This window comes from Lampetra fluviatilis, chromosome 65 (genome assembly GCF_964198595.1).
Source record: "Lampetra fluviatilis chromosome 65, kcLamFluv1.1, whole genome shotgun sequence".
NCBI classification, from domain to species: Eukaryota; Metazoa; Chordata; class Hyperoartia; order Petromyzontiformes; family Petromyzontidae; genus Lampetra; species Lampetra fluviatilis.
Window position 1 is genome coordinate 5,398,104 of NC_136339.1, and position 21,578 is coordinate 5,419,681.

At 54.5% G+C, this 21,578-nt stretch overlaps 1 protein-coding gene across 1 annotated transcript in view; it reads right to left on the bottom strand.

Annotated features, from left to right (window-relative positions):
* The window catches only part of TMPRSS15 (transmembrane serine protease 15), a 55,998-nt gene that overhangs the window by 30,952 nt on the left and 3,468 nt on the right, over positions 1–21,578 (bottom strand). The window contains exons 5-25 of the mRNA XM_078882432.1: positions 21,303–21,443; positions 19,843–19,992; positions 18,045–18,138; positions 17,003–17,153; positions 14,045–14,171; positions 12,915–13,025; positions 10,843–10,951; positions 10,580–10,689; positions 9,803–9,943; positions 9,287–9,436; positions 8,884–8,977; positions 8,333–8,483; positions 7,704–7,827; positions 6,306–6,416; positions 5,607–5,715; positions 5,286–5,395; positions 4,603–4,743; positions 4,324–4,473; positions 4,122–4,215; positions 3,482–3,632; positions 2,880–3,003 (exon numbers count right to left, since the gene is read on the bottom strand). Of these exons, the coding sequence (XP_078738558.1) occupies positions 2,880–3,003; positions 3,482–3,632; positions 4,122–4,215; positions 4,324–4,473; positions 4,603–4,743; positions 5,286–5,395; positions 5,607–5,715; positions 6,306–6,416; positions 7,704–7,827; positions 8,333–8,483; positions 8,884–8,977; positions 9,287–9,436; positions 9,803–9,943; positions 10,580–10,689; positions 10,843–10,951; positions 12,915–13,025; positions 14,045–14,171; positions 17,003–17,153; positions 18,045–18,138; positions 19,843–19,992; positions 21,303–21,443 (2,643 nt within the window). The remainder of the gene's footprint in view (positions 1–2,879; positions 3,004–3,481; positions 3,633–4,121; positions 4,216–4,323; positions 4,474–4,602; positions 4,744–5,285; positions 5,396–5,606; positions 5,716–6,305; positions 6,417–7,703; positions 7,828–8,332; positions 8,484–8,883; positions 8,978–9,286; positions 9,437–9,802; positions 9,944–10,579; positions 10,690–10,842; positions 10,952–12,914; positions 13,026–14,044; positions 14,172–17,002; positions 17,154–18,044; positions 18,139–19,842; positions 19,993–21,302; positions 21,444–21,578) is intronic.

Sequence of the window (21,578 nt, forward strand, 5' to 3'; positions counted from 1 at the left end):
TAGAAGACTGTTAGAGCCTTGGCTTCAGTGTTAGGCACAATCGTGAAACTCCCCCAAGGCTGCTCATGTGTCCAATGTATTTTAAACCTGTTTGTTGATCTTAAAAGCTTGTCTAAGCTAAGCTCGTCTCATCACCCGATTGGCACGGCATGATTACCACCTGCACGATCTGGCTCATGACTAGCCTGCTGCGGACTGCACCCAGCTTGCCCTAGCTGAAGCTCACCCTATTATATTCTTAGGTTTTTTCGGTAAAGTCACATAGGTAAAAAAGTAAAATTAATAAAAGTCAAATAAAATAAAAATCACGACGTTTCGGAGGCAACACAAACTTCCGTCTTCAGGTGGAACCGTCACAGCACGATTGCTGTATCAAGTAAGAGAAATTCCAAGAAAACCGTCCTTGTATATATACTGGTTGAGGGTGGGAGGAGCCAAGGCAGGCCCCTGGATATTAATATTATTGTGAGGTTGGTGCGGATGAAGCCGCTGCGAGGAATGAGCCTTTGTTGTGTAGACTGGTTGAACTGGGAGGTTCCAAGAGTTGTTAAGGTGCGGCTGATGTAAAGGTGCATGTAAATGGGACTGAGCCTTTTGTTATGTAGAGGTGGTGCGGCTGAAACCCTGCCAGGAATGAGTCTTTGTTGTGTAAACTGGTTGAACTGGGAGGTTCCAAGAGTTGTTAAGGTGCGGCTGCTGTAAAGGTGCGGCTGCCTATTGCATCGTCCAGTTGATGGGACAGTACTACTGCTATTACTGCCTGGCCAACTGCTCACTGTGGTTTGTGCCCAGTCCTTCCTGGTGAAACTCAGTTTGCCTAATCATCTGGGCTTCTGGTGTTTGAACATCACTAGGGTGACATGAGCCTGCTTAAGGCAGCGCAACCCAAGCAAATAGCAATTTACCCCCGTTCACCACGTATACTTCAGTGTCTGGATTCTTGCTTCTCTGCTGACTTATTGCGGCACCTACGGGACCTAGCAGGAATCGGAGGCACTGCACCGCAGTGGATTCGATTTTTGCTGCAAGGTAGGACCCAGCTGGTAGACGTGGATCCACATGTAACCCCTTGCTGGGCCCATCCCTTACAGTATGTCTCTGTTAAGCCGCTGGGAGCTATCATCCGGAGGCACGGCTTGCAGTGCCACGAGTATGCCGATGACACCGAGATATGTGTACCCTTCTCAGGTGACCCAGATGCAGCTCTCGCCTGCTTAACAGACTGTCTGGCAGAGTCATCTGCATGGATGCAGCAGATTCGGCTCAGGTTGAATCCTGACAAGACGGAGCTGATGATTTTTTGGGTCAGAAAATCAGCTGAGGATGGGCACAGGGTAATCTTGAACCTCCATTAATTAATGGAGTGCACCCTCTCCCTGTAACAGTGGTGCACGACCTAGGTGTAGTGTTCGATTGTAGCTTGCACCCTCAGGTTGCAGCTGCGGCCAGAGAGGGGGTTTATCATCGAATAATGCTCCGTGGGCTGCGCCCACTGCTATCTACTAGTGATCTCGAAACACTGGTTCACGCCTTTGTGTCAACGTGTCTGGATTACGGAAACGCTGTGTATGCTGAGCTGCCTCCTGGACTGGTTCAGAAACTGCAGCTGGTGCAGAATGTGGCTGCCCACATGTTTCAACGTGTCAGCCATTTCGAGCCCATAAAACCCATCCTCCGTGATCTGCACTGGCTACCAATCAGCTATCGCATGCAAGTTAACTTAACTATAATGAATTTCGATTTAAAGCTTTCGTGACTGCAGGGATTAATCTTCTTGGTTCTTTCGGTAAAGTCACGTATAAGGGAAATAATAAAATAATAAAAATAAAACAGAATAAAATAATTCTCACGACGTTTCGGCCACAACGCAAGCAGCCGTCCTCAGGTGAAGAACAGGTCTGTCGGAAAGACAGCGTCTGAATGGGCACCACCAGGCTTGGCAGCGTATATTTAAGCTGGGTTGGAGGGGGGAGAGCGCTTTGACAAAGGAATTTGCATATCAAGAGGAATTTAGCATATGTATGGGAAATGCAGATATGGGATTAGTCACTATTTGTGGAATGCGTAGGAGGTGGGCGGGGGGTTTCAAAGTCATATTATGCCCGTGCATTATGCAGGATTAGCAGCATCAAAGGTAGGGAGTAGGGTTAGCATTAATAAAGGGACGGAATGTTAATAATATGGAGCTGCAGTAGCTAAACCACCACGTAAAAAACTAAAATATAAACTACATCAGTATCATCAATATACTAAATATACTCTCCAATAAGCTGAGCTACTAACTACTAACAGTAAGTCATACATTACAATACATTACAATTCTATGTCGCAAAAAATATAATATATAACATGCCTCCAGCTAATAATGACTTACAAAGCTCTAAACGGACTTTGTCCTCAGTACCTGCAGTCCCGTCTGGCTCCCTAGGCAGCTGCGCTCCACAGGACAGGCCCTCCTAGCTCTAACTAGATTTTTTCATTCCACGCTGGGCGGTTGGGCCTTCTCGAGTGTGGGGCCTAGTATCTGGAACTCTCTTCCGTGGGGCCAAAGGTTGGATCTGAGCACCAAACAGTTCAGGATACTCTGCAAGACGCATTTTCTTCCTTTTGGCTTTTCCTTGAGTATGTCCTCTCATTAAGCTTTTTTTTCACGTGTCTTGATTTTATATGTAGAACTACCTTCGTTAAATTTAAACTGTAAAGTTTTGCGATACCTTCTTTAGTGGGGGCGAGTTCTTACTCAAATTGCATGAATTTGCAAATTGTGAAAACTCTTTAAAGGGTGCTGACCCAAATCATCTAAAAATCTAATGGAAGCCATTTTTAACTACTTTGCCCGCACGGCGATATGTAACGCGGCCATCAGGAGGAAGACTCACGGGTGGTGGGGATTATAGGGGTGGGCGGGGGATAGGGCAACTCCGGGCAGGCCCCAGGCTCCAGTGAGATGTCGTCCAGCGCTATCTCGCTGCTGCCGGACCTCCGCCGGGCCTCAAACACCACCTGCAATGGAGGGGAAGCCGGTAACCAATAACTGTTAACCGAAAATATTGCAAACCGTAACTGAAAATTGAAGACGAAGATTATTGCTTTCGACAAAAAACCGTGATTAGCTTTTTCAGCACTGGAGCAAGTCCATAGTGGAACAGGGGGCATTCGTCCTAGCCCCACACAGAGAGGTGCCCAAGGCTGGATTCAAATCTAGGCCACAACAGTCACCACTGTTGTCCAAAAAAACAACGTTTGGTGAAGTAACATATGGAGGTACCAGGGGGGCCCTGATCCAGTAGTGGATCGAGAGGAAGCTTCATGCCTATTTCGGCATATTACCAATGGGTCTGCAAACCGCACCTCTGTGACATTCAGACCACGATCTAACCCTAAAAAAACCTTTTATGGATGATATTGATCGCAAAAGCCTACGTGTTAAACAGACCATGGCCAATTGGGCTGGTGAGGGTGGAAAACGCCATGCACCGACCTGGAAGTTCTGTGATTGGCTGAAGTTGAGCTGCCCGTAGTGCCACTGGTTGCCGTAGTTCCCCTCATTCTGCCACAGGGGAACATCAGCCACTCCCTCGGTTCGCAAGGACAGGGAGAGCCGATAGACGTCCACCCCATACATGTAGTACCTGCACATAGGGACACACAGACGGGCAGAGTCAGACACAGAGATGGACACAGGGACACAGAGATACACAGGGACGGGCATACATACACATGAACACACACAAACAGACCAGGACACACACATGGAATCTGTTACCAAGCACTGTTTGGAGGCAACAGCAGTGAGGTTGGTGGATCATACAACAATTTCAGCAGCGTTGCTTCAAGACAAGCGAAACTCTGGACTGGTTTTGATGCATGGTGACTCACTGGTAGAGGTAGACTTTGCCGGTGAACTGACAGGATGTCTACAGGTGTAAGGGTGTTATAGGCACCCTTCGCTAAATATAATTCAATAGCAGAGCTGTCAGATCCATAAACATAGGGTTGGACATGTGTTCCGTCTCACAAAACAAGGGCCCAACCATTTACATTCTTGTCCCGTGTGATTTCAAATTATTCCCACACCACTGTGGAGCTCCTCATAAATAGGGACATGTGGTCGCATTCACCAGAACTTGAGGCACGTGGGGTTTGGTTCGGGGTCCAAGGTAAACGTGCGGATGCTCGTGGCGACGCCGCTGTTTTGGTTCCGGATGTAGAACCCTGCGGGAGAAACCAGGGAGAACAATCATGCAACGCAAGGATTCTATAATGGTTTCCAACGTGCGTTTGTACTTTTAGCGCTGTTTTTTCTCTCTTTTGAGTGCATACCTGACGAGTTCCCAAAGGTGTGATCCACGTCTGGGCCAGTGGTGGCTGGAGAGCTGGGCCCACTCAGCCGCTCCCAGTTGGCGCTGTCGTAAGGGTCCTGGTCCCAGTAGCACCAGCCCGACTCGAAGGAGCAGTCCACCAGATCCTTGTCTGCACGCAGACAAAGAGTGGGTGAGTGAGCGGGTGAGCAGATGAGTGGACCACGCGGCCCTCACTGGCCATTGTCGTGAGTGAGCCAGCAGGTGACTGGGTGGGCCGGAATGTTCTCGCTGGCCTTACTTGTGAGAGCAGAGAAGTCGAATGCGCTGAAGGAGGCGTTGAAGCCGCTTTTGACTTCACTGCTATCGGAGGTGAACTCCACGGTGAGCTCGTGAGCGAAGACCCGGACGTCGCCGGGGTTGCTAGTTCCCGTCAACGAAGCTGCATCATGGAGGAGGCAAACTTGAACATCATCACCACTACCATCACCCAACACCAGCTCAGATGGACTGGCCACTTTGTTAGGATGCCCAACTCCTGCCCTCCTTAAACAAGTCCTGTATCCCAAACTAAACGCAGGACAGTGTGCCCCTGTAGGACAGAAGGAGCGCTGCAAGGACAACGACTTCAAGAAGTGGCCACATCAACACCACCAACTGGGAAGACATTGCACAGGCCAGAACCACACGGAGGAAGATTATCCACGATGGGGTCACACTCTACGCAAAAAGATCTTCACCGTGCCGCAAAGGACAAGCGTCAACAACTTAGGAGGGAGGTTTACCACCAAGATGGCCCAACCCATCATCCACCACCATCACATTCCCTTGCCCACACTGCAGCAGAATCTGCGGATCTCTGGTCGGCCTCTTCAGCCATCTGAAGATCCACAAAAAGAACCCACCAGGAGGAAAATCATACTCGACCCCGAGTGATCGATGATGATGATGACGACCGGTCTACAAATCCCTCGGTCTGCTCACCTTGGAGCTCTTTGTCAGCACCCAGTCCCTTGTAGATCTTGAGGAAGTCATAATTGTGTTCAAGGTCAAAGGCCGAGAACGAGATTTGGACTCCGTAGCCATCTGGGGCCCTGTGGGGAAAAGAGCGGGCGCGCGGTCAGGATGTCAGCACGGGCGGGCCAGGAAAGTGGGCCAAGCCGTGGCGCATTCGGGACTCTGGTGCAGAGGTTCACGGTTGGAATACTGGCCGGGTCACCCTCGCTCGCTAGCTCACTCACTCACACACACTCAATCAAGCTCAACCACCCATTCACCCACTCACCCACCCACCCAACCACCCACCGGATGATCCAGCGGCAGTTGGCATTGTTTACATAGTTCTCAGGGAAGTTCATAGAGTTGAAGCTCCCGGATGTCCCCGTAAGCAGGAAGTTGTCATCACAGCCGGAATCTGCAGAGCGATAATGCAGGTTGGTTATTTGATGAACCTGCTCAGACACTCACTCGCTCACACTCATTTACCCCCCTGCTTATTCAATCACCCACCCACTCGCTTACTCACATTTTGTCGTTTGAGGCTTTCGATGGCGAGCTCAATAACCCAGTCAATTTATCCTGACCCTTCACTCCGATTGGGCCCCCGTACCAAAGTAAAATATCTCTGCGAATTGACACCACTTAAGAGGACCCAAGATTTTCCTTGGGGTGGGCATCGAGGAGGAGAAATATGCTGGCTTGCCAGGAGAAGGCAGGCACAGCAGAGTGTGGACTCATTTCCGTTTCCCTCCTACATTAATTCGGAGTTTGCCAACCCTCCCTAGAAAGACCACAGGGCTCGGGCGATCGTTAGTAGCGCTGCTGCCTTGCACAACTTTCGTCCGTGACTTCCCCGCGCCTCTGAAATTATGGAAAACATTGACGCTCCCACTTTAACCCGGCAGCATCTGGGGTAAACGTTGGAGATGACGTGGAGAGAAATGGGAGTTAGACAGGAGGGCATGGTGGGAGGGGGACCTTTCCCTCCCGCCCTGCTTAACGTACGGCAGGCAACTTCGTCCGAGGCGTCATTGCAGTCGTTGACGCCGTCGCAGAACGCGAGCAGAGGGATGCAGGAGATGTCCCCACACACGAACTGATCCGGAGAACACGGGGCTGCATGCACACAAAGATCCCCCGTGTAGCCTTCAATGCACTGTTGGGGCAAGTGCTGTTTCCGAGCACCTATGAAACCCGGCACGGTGCACGAGGAGGTGGGTGACTAGCACCATGCTTGGCTACCTTTGTCTCCCTAGTGGCGATGTTTACACACTGCACCAGGTACTCATTTGAGGCTCGCTCGACATAGGGGAAGCTCAAAACGAGTTCAGAAAATCGTCACTCGTGTTGGCCATGAGCGGGAATCCAGCTCGGGTCACGGGCCTGATAGAGCGGATGAGGAGGAGGCACAATGGAGCGGAGGGGGAGGAGAAGACGGCACGAGAGTGGAGATGATGATGATCGCAAGAGCGGAGAATGTCTGCTGCTGCTGCAGCTGCTGGCGTCCAATGTTTGTGGACACTGTGGCGTCTGTAAGTGCAGCTCAGGATAACTCCCTCGTTTTAGTAGTCATGGATCGGCTCAGGCTAGGCTCTGGCTCCGGTGAGCCTAGAACCAGCGAGCCATACATAAGCCAGCCATGGATCTGTCTCTCTCTGCGAGTCGTTAGGTCTCTGTGCGAGTCTGTGTGTGTCCGTGCGAGTCTATGGATCTCTATGCAAGTCTATGGGTCTATGAGAGTCTATGGATCTCTGTGTGAGTATATGGGTCTCTATGTGAGTCTATGGGTCTCTGTGTGAGTCTATGGGTCTCTGTGTGAGTCTATGTATGGGTCTCTGTGCGAGTCTATGGGTCTCTCTGTGAGTCTATGGGTCTCTGTGTGAGTTTATGGGTCTCTGTGTGAGTCTATGGGTCTCTATGCAAGTCTATGGGTCTATGGAAGTCTATAGGTCTCTGTGCGAGTCTGTGCGTGTCCGTGCGAGTCTATGGGTCTCTATGCAAGTCTATGGGTCAATGAGAGTCTATGGGTCTCTGTGTGAGTATATGGGTCTCTATGTGAGTCTATGGGTCTCTGTGTGAGTCTATGGGTCTCTGTGTGAGTCTATGTATGGGTCTCTGTGCGAGTCTATGGGTCTCTCTGTGAGTCTATGGGTCTCTGTGTGAGTTTATGGGTCTCTGTGTGAGTCTATGGGTCTCTATGCAAGTCTATGGGTCTATGGAAGTCTATGGGTCTCTGTGCGAGTCTGTGGGTGTCTGTGCAAGTCTAAGGCTCGCAGTGCCAGTCTATGACAAATCGTCTACATATCTGACAAAGCCATTTCCGGGCCCAACTCATCCCAGCTCAGCCTGCACGTCGATTCGTAACGTGGCCATCAGGACCACGAGGCTCGGCAGAAGACTCACGGGTGGTAGGGAGTATAGGGGTGGGCGGGGAATAGGGCGAATCCGGGCAGACCCCAGGCTCCAGTGAGATGTCGTCCAGCGCTATCTCGCTGCTGCCGGCTCTCCGCCGGGCCTCAAACACCACCTGCAATAGAGGGGAAACCGGTAACCAGTAACCGTTAACCGGAAATAACATTTGCGAACCGTAACCGAAAACCGAAGACGAAGATGATTGTTTTTGACAAAACCGTACAACGAGGTTTGGAACACCGGTTTGCATGATATGTTTTTTTTTCTTACTGAGTAATTTTATTTTCAGCATTGGAGCAAACGCAAAGCAGAACAGGGTGCATTTCGTACAATCCCCACACAGAGAGGAGTCCGAGTTGGGACTCGAGCCTAGGCCTATTCTTGTAATGAGGCCACAACTGTCGCCACCACCGCCCCCTTCAGTTAAATAACACACAGGGGGGGGCCTTTGTGTGGCGTGGCGTGAGGGGGTGGGGCTCATCCAGTAGCAGATCAACAGGAGGCCCCATGACAAGTACGGCATATTGCCAATGGGCCTGCAGACTGCAGCCCCGAATATCAGACCGTGCCCCATGGGACTTGCCTTAGCTGCTGACGGTGACAAAGCAGCGTGCACTGACCTGGAAGGAATTCGCTTCTATGAAAGAAAGCTGCCCAAAGTGCCAAACGTTGCCGTAGTTCCCCTCTTTGAGCCACGCGGGAATATCGGGCACTCCCTCCCTCCGCAGGGACACGGAGAGGCGATAGACGTCCACCCCATACATGTGGAACCTGCGCAAAGGGACACACAGAGACGGGTGTACAAATACGCACGCACCAACACACGTGGACACACAACACAACGACACGCACAGACACGTGGCGTTTGCAAGTCTCCTGTCAGACAGCCGGCCGGTGGTGGTGGTTGCGCTGCACATGGATGCCTGTTTGTCAGCAATGTGGAGGCAGCAGCAGCGAGGATTGTGGATCACACACAATTTCAGCAGCGTTGAGTCGAGTGGACCGGGTTTGGACGCATGGTGACTCATCGGCAGAGGCAGACTTTGCCAATGAACTGACATGATGTCTACAGGTAAGGGCCCATTGTTTACATTCTGGGCCCGTGTGATTTCAAACTATTCCCACACCACCGTGGAGCTTCTAGTGAAGGGTAACGTGTCATCGTATTCACCAGAACTTGAGGCACGTGGGGTTGGGTTCAGGGTCCAAGGTAAACGTGTGGATGCTCGTGGCGACGCCGCTGTTTTGGTTCCGGATGTAGAACCCTGCGGGAGAAACCAGGAAGAACAATCATGCAACGCAAGGATTCTATAATGGTTTCCAACATGCGTTTCGTTCACATTGGATCATCTTTACGAGAGTAACCGTGACCCAACTTTGCACACAGACCTACAGGCAGGCTCATTGACAGCATTCTCAAGGACGGACGGATGGACAAACGGACATACAGTCAGATGGACAAGTGGATGGGTGGATGGGCAGACACAGAGAAGGATGGATGTCCACTCCTCGGCCTCTCGTAGGGCACGGCATCCATCATGTGGGAAAACACAAGCCTCTGCGTTCGCGCGCACCTGACGAATTCCCAAAGGTGTGGTCCACATCCGGGCCAGTGTTGGGTGGAGAACTGGGCCCGCTCAACCGCTCCCAGTCAGCGCTGTCGTAAGGGTCCTGGTCCCAGAAGCACCAGCCCGACTCGAAGGTGCAGTCCACCAGATCCTTGTCTATACACAGACAAAGAGTGGGTGAGTGAGCGGGTGAGCGAGTGAGTGGGCGGGTGGGTGAGTGAGCGGGTGAGTGAGTGAGCGGGTGAGCGAGTGAGTGAGTGGCTGAGTGAGTGAGTGAGCGGGTGAATGAGTGAGTGGGTGGGTGAGTGAGTGAGTGGGTGGGTGAGAGGGCCATGCCGCTCTCGCTGGTCATACTTGTGAGTCCGGAAAAACGGAACGTGGTGAAGGGAGTGGGTGGGTGGATGAGCGAGCGGGTGAGTGAGTGAGCGGGTGAGTGAGTGAGTGAGTGAGCAGCTGATTGAGTGAGTGTGCGAGCGGGTGAGCGAGTGAGCGGGTGAGTGAGTGTATTGGGTGCTGATGTACTCGTGAGTCCGGAGAAGTCAACCGCTGTGAAGGTGGCACTGAAGCCGCTGTCTGTTTGACTCATGTCGGAGGTGAACTCCACGGTGAGCTCGTGGCTGAAGACCCGCACGTCGCCCGGGATGCTCGTTCCCGTCAACGAGGCTGCGATGCGGAGAGACGCACACGCACAGAGAGAGGGGGGACAAAACGAGAGAAAATGGTAGAGGGTTATTAAACAATAACCGGTGTAACTGTTGCCCGCGGAGTTTGAGTAACCAATGCACGTTGAGTTGCCGAGTCGTTCCGGCAAGAGCCACGCCCATACAATGACCGTGTACACTATTAAGGGTAATAACAAATCCCAAACAATAACCGAGCGACATACGTTCGGCACGTGCACGTTGCAGACTCGACGTACGACGGCGGCAGACTCATGCCTGAGATCAGCAGCCACGTTCAAGGAGCAACATCCCGAAAAAGCCACAACGCAATACCCACAACCGCGTGCCTCCCCCAACAGTGTCCGCTCCACGTAAAGCAATAAGGCACGACCTTCCGAGCGTGCACTCTTTCAGCAGCATTGATTCAGGCCAAAGCACAAAAGAAACTCCCGACTAATCACGATGCGTGGCGTCTCATCGGCAACAGAGTCGGGCTCGGCTCGAACCAATGCCGGCGAGACTGCCGGTCCTGGAGATCTCGTACAGACAGCGGAGCCCGGCCCCTTTGCTGCGATGCGGTGTGGGGTCCGAGTTCGACGCATGAGCTACCGGTCCACCGATCCCTCGGTCTGCTCACCTTGGAGCTCCTTGTCGGGGCCCAGTCCCTTGTAGATCTTGAGGAAGTCGTATCTGTTTTCAAGCGCAAAGGCCGAGAACGAGATTTGGACGGCGTAGCCATCTGGGGCCCTGTGGGGAAAAGAACGGGAGCGCGGTCAGGACGTCGGGCACGCGGCGGTGCCGGGGACATGGGCAGAGAGGTTCCCGGTTGGAATACTGGCCGGGTGACACTCACTCCTCACTCACTCACTCGAGCTCATCCACCCACCCCCACCCACCCACCGGATGATCCAGCGGCAGTCGGCATAGTCAATGTAGTCCCCAGGGAAGTTCATGGAGTTGAAGCTCCCGGACATTCCCGTGAGCAGGAAGTTGTCGTCACAGCCGGAATCTGCAGAGGGATGACGCAAACTGGTTGTTTTTTTTTATTGTTCACACGCTCACTCGCCCGCTTGCCTGCCCGCCCACTCGCTCACATCTTGTTGATTGCGGTGTTCGACGGATGGCCTGACGAGCCAGTCACTTTATGCCGGCCCCTTTGTGAATTGATCCAACTGAGAGGACCCTAAGACGTACACGTGCACCCCGTGCTCTCTTTTAGCCCCGCCCCCCCCTTCCAATACGTCATCATGTGCACCAACAGGGACTTGCGCACAAACACGTCCACGTCGACGCCTACGAGCACCTCGTGCTCTTTTAGCCCCGCCTCCCTCCCTCCATTCATTGGCTACCACATTCTGATAAGCTCCCCCCCCCCTCTCCTCCCCCGTAACTTGTATTTCAGAGCTTGCATCTTGAATCCCTGCCTCACTTGATGCAGCAAATCTGGCTGTGACGGTCCCACCTGATGACGGAGACTTGTGTTGCCTCCGAAACGTCGTGATTTTATTATTATTATTTTTTTTACCTACGTGACTTTACCGAAAGAACTAAGAGTATGGACCCTAAGACTGACTCATTATTCCACTGGCTCGTAACCGAGCCGAGCCAGCGCGATGACCCCACTTAACCCGCATTCCGATGATGTTCGCGTACTAAGCTGAGCTATTTAAAACTATTTTATTATTGTTACCGGGTAAGGCCCACTGAGCTATGTAGCTCTATTTTCAGAAGCGACCAGGCCACAAATGATAGCTCAACGAAGTGGCTTATTGCGTGGCAATTTATAGCTCTAAACGTGCGTTGTTTCTCAATGTGGAGGGAGAAGCCGGAGGATGCGGAGAAGAATCCACATGATCACGGGTGTCAGGGTCATGATTGAACCCACGACCTCCTGTATGCCAGGCGAGGTAGTTAACATCTCCTAGCCATCTTCTTGGTTCTTTCGGTAAAGTCACGTAGAAGGGAAGTAATAAAATAATAAAAATAAAACATAATAAAATAATATAATATTTTATTATTATATATATTTTTTTATTATTATTTTATTTTATTATATTATATTATTTTATCATGTTTTATTTTTATTATTTTATTACTTCCCTTCTACGTGACTTTACCGAAAGAACCAAGAAGATGAATTCCTGCAGTCACGAAAGCTTTAAATCGAAATCTCCTAGCCACTGTGGCACCTTCTATGTACGTCATCGGAAGGGAGACGGAATAAAAACTAAAACTTTGTCGGAAGTGAGGCTCCCACAAGGCAACGCGGGAGGGCACGTGGCACAGCTTGGCGCCGGCTATTCTAGCGTGGCGGTCGTGTCGCTACAGTTCTGCGCGGTGAGTACAACGTCTTTAGAAACCATGGCGCTACGCCTCTCGGAATAAAATTAACACTCATGCGAGCGTGGAACGCAGCCAAGTCATAAGCTCCAAGGGAAGGCAGAAGGAATTTTAAGCCAGATGGTCTCCCTCCCCCCCTCCTTGTTGCAGAGCCTGAAGTGAGCGAGTCGGATGTGGGTCCTGCGCTCTTGTCACAATAAACATTTATAAGCAAACAACAAAAATTCATGTCGGAACCGCTCGTGCGTTTCCGACATTCGGCGGTGAACGGGAGCCCCCACGTGGCAAACTTGCAGATGCCTCGGAACGGGAATGGGTTAAGGTGACCTAGCACTTCCTGTGGGCGGGCGTCGAGTATGAGCCACATACCCTGGCTAGCCAGTTCCCTCCCACATTCACGGGAGTTCACAAAACCTCCCTACAAGGGGCCACGAAGGTCGTCAGTAGAGCCGCTGCTTTGCCCGCGGCTTCCCGCGCCTCTCAGTTGACTGAAAACCCCGACGTCGCCCGCTCTAACCCGGGCGTAAACATTGAGGGGGGGGGAGGTGTAGTGAGAGTGAAGGGAGGAGGGCGAGACTGGAGGGGGTTTCTCTTCCCCCTCCGCCCCCTGGACCCGCTCCCTCTCGACGTACTGCAGGAGGCTTCGTCGGAGGCGTCGTTGCAGTCGTTGATGCCGTCGCAGCGAGCGGACAGGGGGACGCACGAGATGTCGGCGCACACGAACTGGCCCGGGGGACACGGGGCTGCACACGCGCACGGGCGGAACGCGGGCAACGCGCACGCAAATCAGGAGTTGCTTCCCGACCTCCCGAAGCGCCGATGGGTGCAGCTGAATCGCTCCCTGCGTGGCCGGGGAAGTTTGTTGCTGCGTCCGAACGTCGATGGGTGGGACATCGTGATACCACGTGACAGGCAACCGCTGTTCCGGGAAAATCAGGAAGTGACCGTGGCATGAACATTGGCTGTGAAGTGCGTCAGGGCGTCCCGGACGGAATGGTTGTTGCCCTGAACGTGCTGGATGGAGGAGGAGGCTGACGTAGACTCAAAGAACATTTATCCTTTTACATAGTTTGTAAATGTATCTGGTGTTTTGATGGTGGGAAGTCCCGTGGATTAGCATTCGCTAACAAATAAATGAACAAAATCGCAACCACCACCATCATCATGACCACCATCATCATCGCCACTAGAATCATCACCATCATTATCGCCACTGACAATCATCACCCACGAGGATCATCATCACCACCAGATTCACCGCCTGTGCCCCCTACCGTGCCAACTTGCGCACAGATACGAAGACAGACAAAGATCTCCCATATAGCCTTCTAACATGCCGTTGGGGCAAGTGCAGTGAGCGAGTTGCAGCTATGAAGGCTGACACGGCAGGATGGTAATGACGGGGTGGTGTGTGGCCAGAATTGCCACTGCCCGGCCGCCTTTGTCTCCCCAGTGCCTTTGTCTCCCCACGGCTGATGTTTCACACACAGCAGCAGGCACTCAGTTATGGCTGAGCGGACCTAAGGGGACGTCCAGGACCGGTTCTGGTGTTCGTGCACCGCTGTTGGCCATGAGTGAGAATCGAACTCGGGTCGCTGGCTTCGGCGTGCAGCTTGCTAAGCGCTGCGCCACCACTCCTCGCTTGCACAGGCGCATCACTGCAACGCCGCTGGTACGAGTGGAGGGCGCTGCACTACCGCCGGGAGAGGGCACCGCTCTACCGCTGGAGGGGGGTGTGGGCAGTGTGGAGGGGGTCACTCACGGGCGGTGGTGGTGATAATCGGGGGCTCGGGGGACGGGGAGGGGCAGACCCCGGGGATGAGCGACACGTCGTCCAGCGCAATCTCGTTGAACAGCTGGTGCAGCCTGCGGCGCGCCTCCACCACCACCTGCAGGGGCGTCACCACCTCGTCACGCCACGTGGTACGGCGGCGATGAGGATGGTGACGACGGTGATGATGGTGACAGTGACCACGGCGATGACGGTAATGGCTGTGACGACAACGACGACGATGGTGACAATGGTGACGATGGTGACGATGGTGGCGATGGTGACGACGGTGATGATGCTGACGGTGACCACGGCAACGACGTTGATGATTGTGACGACGACAAAGACGATGGTGACAATGGTGACGACGGTGACGATGGTGAATGTGACCACGGTGACGACGGTGAGGACTGTGATGACACCGACGACGTGACGGTGACCCTGGTGATCATAGTGACGGTAACCATGGCGATGATGGCGACGGTGGCCACGGCGACGACGGTGATGATTGTGATGACGACGATGGCGGCGATGGTGATGATGACAACGGTGACCGTGACCACGGTGACGACGGTGATGGCAGTGATGCCTCTGACGATGACGTGACGGTGACCCTGGTGACCATGGTGACAACGGTGATGACGGCGATGATGGCGACAGTGGCCACGGCGACGACGACAATGATTGTGACGACGACGACGGTGACAATGATGGCAATGGCGATGATGACGATGGTGACGGTGACCACGGCGACGACGGTGATGGCAGGGAGGACTGTGAAGACGATGATGGTGGCGATGGTGATGACGGCAATGATTGTGACGACGACGGCAATGATTGTGACGACGACGACGACGACGGTGACAATGGTGGCAATGGCGATGATGACGATGGTGACGGTGACCACGGCGACGACGGTGATGGCAGGGAGGACTGTGAAGACGATGATGGTGGCGATGGTGACGACGGCAATGATTGTGACGACGACGGCAATGATTGTGACGACGACGACGACGACGGTGACAATGGTGGCAATGGCGATGATGACGATGGTGACGGTGACCACGGCGACGACGGTGATGGCAGGGAGAACTGTGAAGACGATGATGGTGGCGATGGTGACGACGGCAATGATTGTGACGACGACGACGACGGTGACAATGGTGGAAATGGCAATGATGACGACGGTGACGGCAGGGAGGACTGTGACGACGACGATGGTGGCGATATTGACGACGGCAACGACGTTGACGACGACGGCTGCGAGGGTAGAAGCCAGGGCCGGCAACGTCCTCCCACGAGCAACTCAAATCAAGCGACAACCAACGGGAACATTTCGAATCGACGCAGCGGCCTGGACTGAAGAGGCACTACAGCAGCTGCTGACTAGCTTGGGACAGGGGATGCCATGGAAACCTGGAATGGTATACTGGGGGGGGGGGGGGGACGACGACACACACTCCCACCCCCCCTGCCTGATATCCGCCTTTTCGCACTCACGTCGCTGACTTTTTTTAGGGGAACACGACGTAGAATTCAGAGTGGGCGTTGTGACCTTTCTGGCTAAAGAAAACACGAGTTGTGTTAAGATGTTCAAACACCGAGTAGATGGTTTAACACGGATACTTTCGCGACCAAACATCATCCATAATATAGGGGTTTTTTTCTTCTTCGTATGTACCTTTTAGAAACCGAATCGGTACCCTTTGCAAGGAATCAAGTCCGCGCTAGCCACACGAACATGCAAAACAAACACGGTGTGATAATACATGCATTGTCCTTGAAACTGCCTTCAAAAGACGGCCTTCTTTAAAGGCTGTCTCTGGCGTAGGCCAATCAGGCTGGGATCCTTGCAGAAGGTTACGATTTGGTGTTCGAACATCATAACGCCTCCTGTTTCATTGGCAGCAAGGGTCAAATCTATTCAGATTCAGTAGTAGTAGGTTTTTACCCTTTAAACTGGTACAAAACTGACACCTTTATACAAGGCATCATGTTTGCAATAACCGCAACACAAGCAGTCAAAATGCAAAAAAAAACAACTCTGATAATGGTAATGATATGCACTGTCCTTGAAGTTGATTGGTCAACACCTGAGACAGCTTTCCTTAGAGCCTAGTCTCCATTGGTGTTGGACCAGATAACGCCAAAAGGCGTACAACTCAAAAACAGTGCACTATCAGAGTATTGAGAGCTCGGGGTAAGCATTTACACTATGAGACCTCCTTTACCAGTGGCAAAATATAGTAGTAGGTTTTTACCCTTTAAACTGGTACAAAACTGACACCTTTATACAAGGCATCATGTTTGCAATAACCGCAACACAAGCAGTCAAAATGCAAACAAAAAGAAACAACTCTGATAATGGTAATGATATGCACTGTCCTTGAAGTTGATTGGTCCACACCCGAGACTGCTTTCCTTAGAGCCTAGTCTCCAGATTCGTCATACTTTTATAACACTGGCCAAAGAGGTCCCGCGACGTTCAACTTCCCAGCGCGCTCGTTGCTATGACGCCGAGCGGAAAGCTAAACGCTTGTGCTACGAGCCCGTCGACCCGACTTCGATCCCCGCTCACGGCCAACACCGGTGATCATCGTGGTTTTCCATTACCCGACTCACTCGGCTCGGCCGAACTCGGCTCTGTGGGTGGGGGGGGGGGGGGTGTATAGAGGTACTGTACAACTCGCGCATGCGCCGCCGCCATCTTCTCGGTCCCGTCGCGTGGCCACGAGCGCCCGTTGGGACCGGCGCCGACTTCAAATCGCAAAAACATGGCCGCAACCCCCTTCGACGCGGCCTTCATCCAGCAGCGGATCGAACAGGAGGCCCCATCGACGACACGTCGCCCGTGCCTGCCGATGGGCCTGCAGACGGCGCCCGCCGTGTTCCGACCGCGGCCCGCGACAAGGGGCTTGGCCAGGGTGGCAGATCGCCGGCGCCGGCTACCTTGAAGCTCTGCGTCTGGCTGATGGCGATCTGCCCGTAGTGCCACTGGTTGCCATAGTTCCCCTCCTTCTGCCACAGGAGAGAGTCGGCCGCTCCCTCCCTCCGCAGGAACACGGTGAGGCGGTAGACGTCCACCCCGTGCATGTGGTACCTGCGTACGGGGGACACGCAGAGGGCCATGCAGAGTCACACACAAAAACAGACACAAGGACATAGACTTGGACGAAGACAATCATCCCCTGCATAGCTTTAACACAACGAGCACCTTACACACACAGGGACGGACACACACATACACGTAAAATATAAAGATCCCCCGTATAACCTTAACAAACTATCGGGGCAAGTGCTGTTAGCGAGCACCTGTGGGTGGCTAGCACCACAACCGGCCACCTTTGTCTTCCAAGCGGCGACGTTTACACACCGCACCAGGTACCCATTTGAGGCTGAGTCGACCTAGAAGAGGCCCAGAACCGGTTCAGACAATTGTCACCGCTGTTGGCCGTGAGCGGGAATCGAACCCGGGTAGCCGGGTTCGTAGCGCAGCGCGCTAACCGCTACCCATAACACAGAGGGACACACACAGGAACACACACGGATACAGCGACACACAGAGGGTTGGATATACACGCAAAGACATCCTCGTACAGCCTACACAGGCTGTCGCGCCTCAATAAATTTGGTGCAAAACCGCGGGAGCGAAGATTCGTTTGTGTCCGATGGGAGATGTTGTCATCGCCAACAAGTCTGCGCGTGAAGCAAGAGGCGAGCGATTTGATGATTTATTTTTCATTGCAGACGACGTGGATCCGATGACGACGACGAATACGATGACGATGATGAGGATGATGACTACGATGATGACGACTACGATCATGGTGATGATGACGATGATGCCGACTACGATCATGATGATGACTCCGATGATGACGACTACGATCATGGTGATGATGATGATGATGAAGACTACGATGACAACTGCGACGACGATTACAACGACGATTGTGATGACGACTGCGATGACGATCACGCACGGACCCACCAGAACTGGAAGCACGCCGTCGATGTCTGCGGAGCGAGCAGCTGGCTGACGAGGCTGGCCGCCACGCCGTTCACCGACCCGCGGATGTAGTAGCCTGCAGTTCAGGGGACACACAAAGACAAAGGCCCCCCGGGTAGCCTTTAATAGACTGCCGGGGCAAGTGCTGCTGCTTGCGAGCAGGTCACCGATGAAGGCCGTAACGGCTCATGAGGAGGGTGGCTGTGGCGGGCATCACCCCCGCGACAGGCACTCAGCTTTAAGGCTGAGTCTACCTAGGGGGGGAGAGGCCCGAGGGCCAGTGCAGATGATTGTCACCAGCGTTGTCGGGAGCCGTGAGCTGGAATCGAACCAGGGTCTCTCTCGGGGTCGTACACTGCCACTCCTCATGCGACAAAGACAAAGGTCCCCCGTATAGGCTTAACAAAGCTGTTGGGGCAAGTGCTGTAGCAGCTATGAAGGCCGGAACGGTGCACAAGCGGGTGGCTTGCCGGCACCACACACGACCGCCTTTGTCTCCCCGGCGGCGATGTTTACACATCATACCAGGTTTATCATTTGAGGCCGAGTCGACCTAGGGGAGGCCCAGGACCGGTGCAGATAATCGCGGCTTTCATTTGGTCATGAGCGGGAATGGAATTGGGGGTGACCGGGACTCATAGTGTTGCAGCGAGAGTCTCTGGGTCACTGCGTCCGGCACACCACATCCAGTATACTTCTCATCCCAGTATAGCATCGACACATCCCCCCTCCCAAAGCTACCGAAGCGCCCCCCCCCCCAAGGCTACCGGAGCACCACCCCCAAGGCCACTGGAGCGCCCCCCCCCCCCCCAAGGCCACTGGAGCGCCCCCCCCCCCCAAGGCTACCGGAGCACCACCCCCAAGGCCACTGGAGCACCCCCCCCCCCCAAGGCCACTGGAGCGCCACCCCCCCCAAGGCCACTGGAGCGCCACCCCTCCCCAAGGCTACCGGAGCACCACCCCCCCAAGGCCACTGGAGCACCCCCCCCCAAGGCCACTGGAGCGCCACCCCCCCCCCCAAGGCCACCGGAGCGCCCCCCTCCCCAAGGCTACCGGAGCACCACCCCCAAGGCCACTCGAGCACCCCCCCCCCCCCAAGGCTACCGGAGCACCACCCCCAAGGCTACCAGAGCACCACCCCCAAGGCCACTAGAGCACCCCCCCCAAGGCCACTGGAGCGCCCACCCCCCCAAGGCTACTGGAGCACCACCCCCAAGGCCACTGGAGCACCCCCCCCCCCCCACCAAGGCTACCGGAGCACCACCCCCAAGGCCACTGGAGTGCCCCCCCCCAAGGCCACTGGAGCACCCCCCCCCCAAGGCTACCGGAGCACCACCCCCAAGGCCACTGGAGCACCCCCCCCCCAAGGCCACTGGAGCGCCACCCCCAAGGCCACTGGAGCACCCCCCCCCCCCAAGGCTACTGGAGCACCACCCCCAAGGCTACTGGAGCGCCACCCCCCTCCCCCGGCCACTGGAGCGCCACCCCCCCCTCCCCGAGGCTACCGGAGCACCACCCCCCCCAATGCCACTGGAGCGCCACCCCCGCCCCCCCCCAAGGCCACTGGAGCGCCCCCCTCCCCAAGGCTACCGGAGCACCACCCCCAAGGCCACTAGAGCACCCCCCCCCCCAAGGCCACTGGAGCGCCACCCCCAAGGCTACCGGAGCACCACCCCAAGGCCACTGGAGCACCCCCCCCCCTCCAAGGCCACTGGAGCACCCCCCCCCCCCCCAAGGCCACTGGAGCACCCCCCCCCCAAGGCCACCGAAGCATCGGTACCGGTGGCATTGCCGACGGTGTGGTCCACGTCCGGGCCGGAGCCCTGGGGGCTGCTGGGGCCCCTCAGCCGCTCCCAGTCTGCGCTGTCGTAGGGGTCCTGCTCCCAGTAGCACCAGCCCGACTCGAACGTGCAGTCGATGAGCTCCTTGTCTGCACACAGAGTAGGTGAGTGGGCAGGTGGGCAGGTGAGTGGGTTGGGTGGGTGGGTGAGTGAGCTAGTGGGTGAGTTGGTGGGTGGGTGAGTGAGCTCGTGGGTGAGTGAGTTAGTGGGTGAGTTGGTGGGTGGGTGAGTGAGCTCGTGGGTGAGTTGGTGGGTGGGTGAGTGAACTAGTGGGTGAGTGGGTGGTTGAGTGAGCGGGTGAGTGAACTAGTAGGCGAGTGGGTGGTTGAGTACCCCGTATAGGCTTAACAAAGCTGTTGGGGCAAGTGCTGTAGCAGCTATGAAGGCCGGAACGGTGCACAAGCGGGTGGGTGGCCAGCACCACGCCCGACCGCCTTTGTCTCCCCGGCGACGATGTTTACACATCACACCAGGTTTATCATTTGAGGCCGAGTCGACCTAGGGGAGGCCCAGGACCGGTGCAGATAATCGCCGCTTTCATTTGGTCATGAGCGGGAATGGAATTGGGGGTGACCGGGACTCGTAGTTGCAGTGAGAGTCTCTGGGTCACTGCGTCCGGCACTGTCCTTGAAGTTGATACATTGTCAGAGTTGTGTTTTTTGTTTGCATTATGACTGCAGGTATTGTGGTCTATGCAAACATGACTCCTCGTAAAAAATGTGTCAGTTTTGTTGCCAGATAGAAGGGTAAAAAAACAATTATCATATTTTTTACTGGCAAATGAGGTTCCAATGGTGTAAACATTCATACATTTACGTGATCTCACCCAAACGAACACCTCTGTGTTACGAGCGGTAGAAGAGCGATACCAGAGTGACTGACCGCTGGGGAGGGAGCGAGCGAGCGCGCGGCCGGAGCGAATCGGTGAGTGGTGAATGACGACGATGATGACGACGATGACGACGTTGATGATGACGATCGGGACGATGACGGCAATGATCATGACGACGATGGTAACGGTGACGATGGTGACGACGGTGACGACGTTGATGATGACGATCGTGATGATGACGGCGATCATGACGACATGGTAACGGTGACGATGGTGACGACGGTGACGACGATGATGACGACGATGACGACGGTGACGACGGTGACGACGGTGACGACGGTGACGACGGTGACGACGACGATGACGACGTTGATGATGACGATCGTGACGATGACGGCAATCACGACGACGATGGTAACGGTGACGACGTTGACGACGGTGACGACGGTGACGACGGTGACGACGATGATGACGACGATGACGACGTTGATGATGACGATCGTGACGATGACGGCAATCATGATGACGATGGTAACGGTGACGAAGGTGACGACGATGGCGTCGTACTGGAGATGTCTCCGAAGAAGAAGGAGCTGTAGCGAGCGGCGAATCCGCTGCTGTTGAGGCTGACGTCACTCGAGAACTCGACGGTGGCCACGTTGGAGAAGAGTCGCACCAAGCCGGGGTTCTCGGTTCCCGTGAGCGAAGCTGAGTTGGGGGAGGGGGAGAGGGGGGGAGGGGGGAGGGAGGAGGGGGGGGGTGGACAATTGTTAATGGCCGGTCGCGACCAGGTCTCTCCCCAGGCCCCGGCGCAACCCGGAACGCCACGTCCGTCGTGACGCG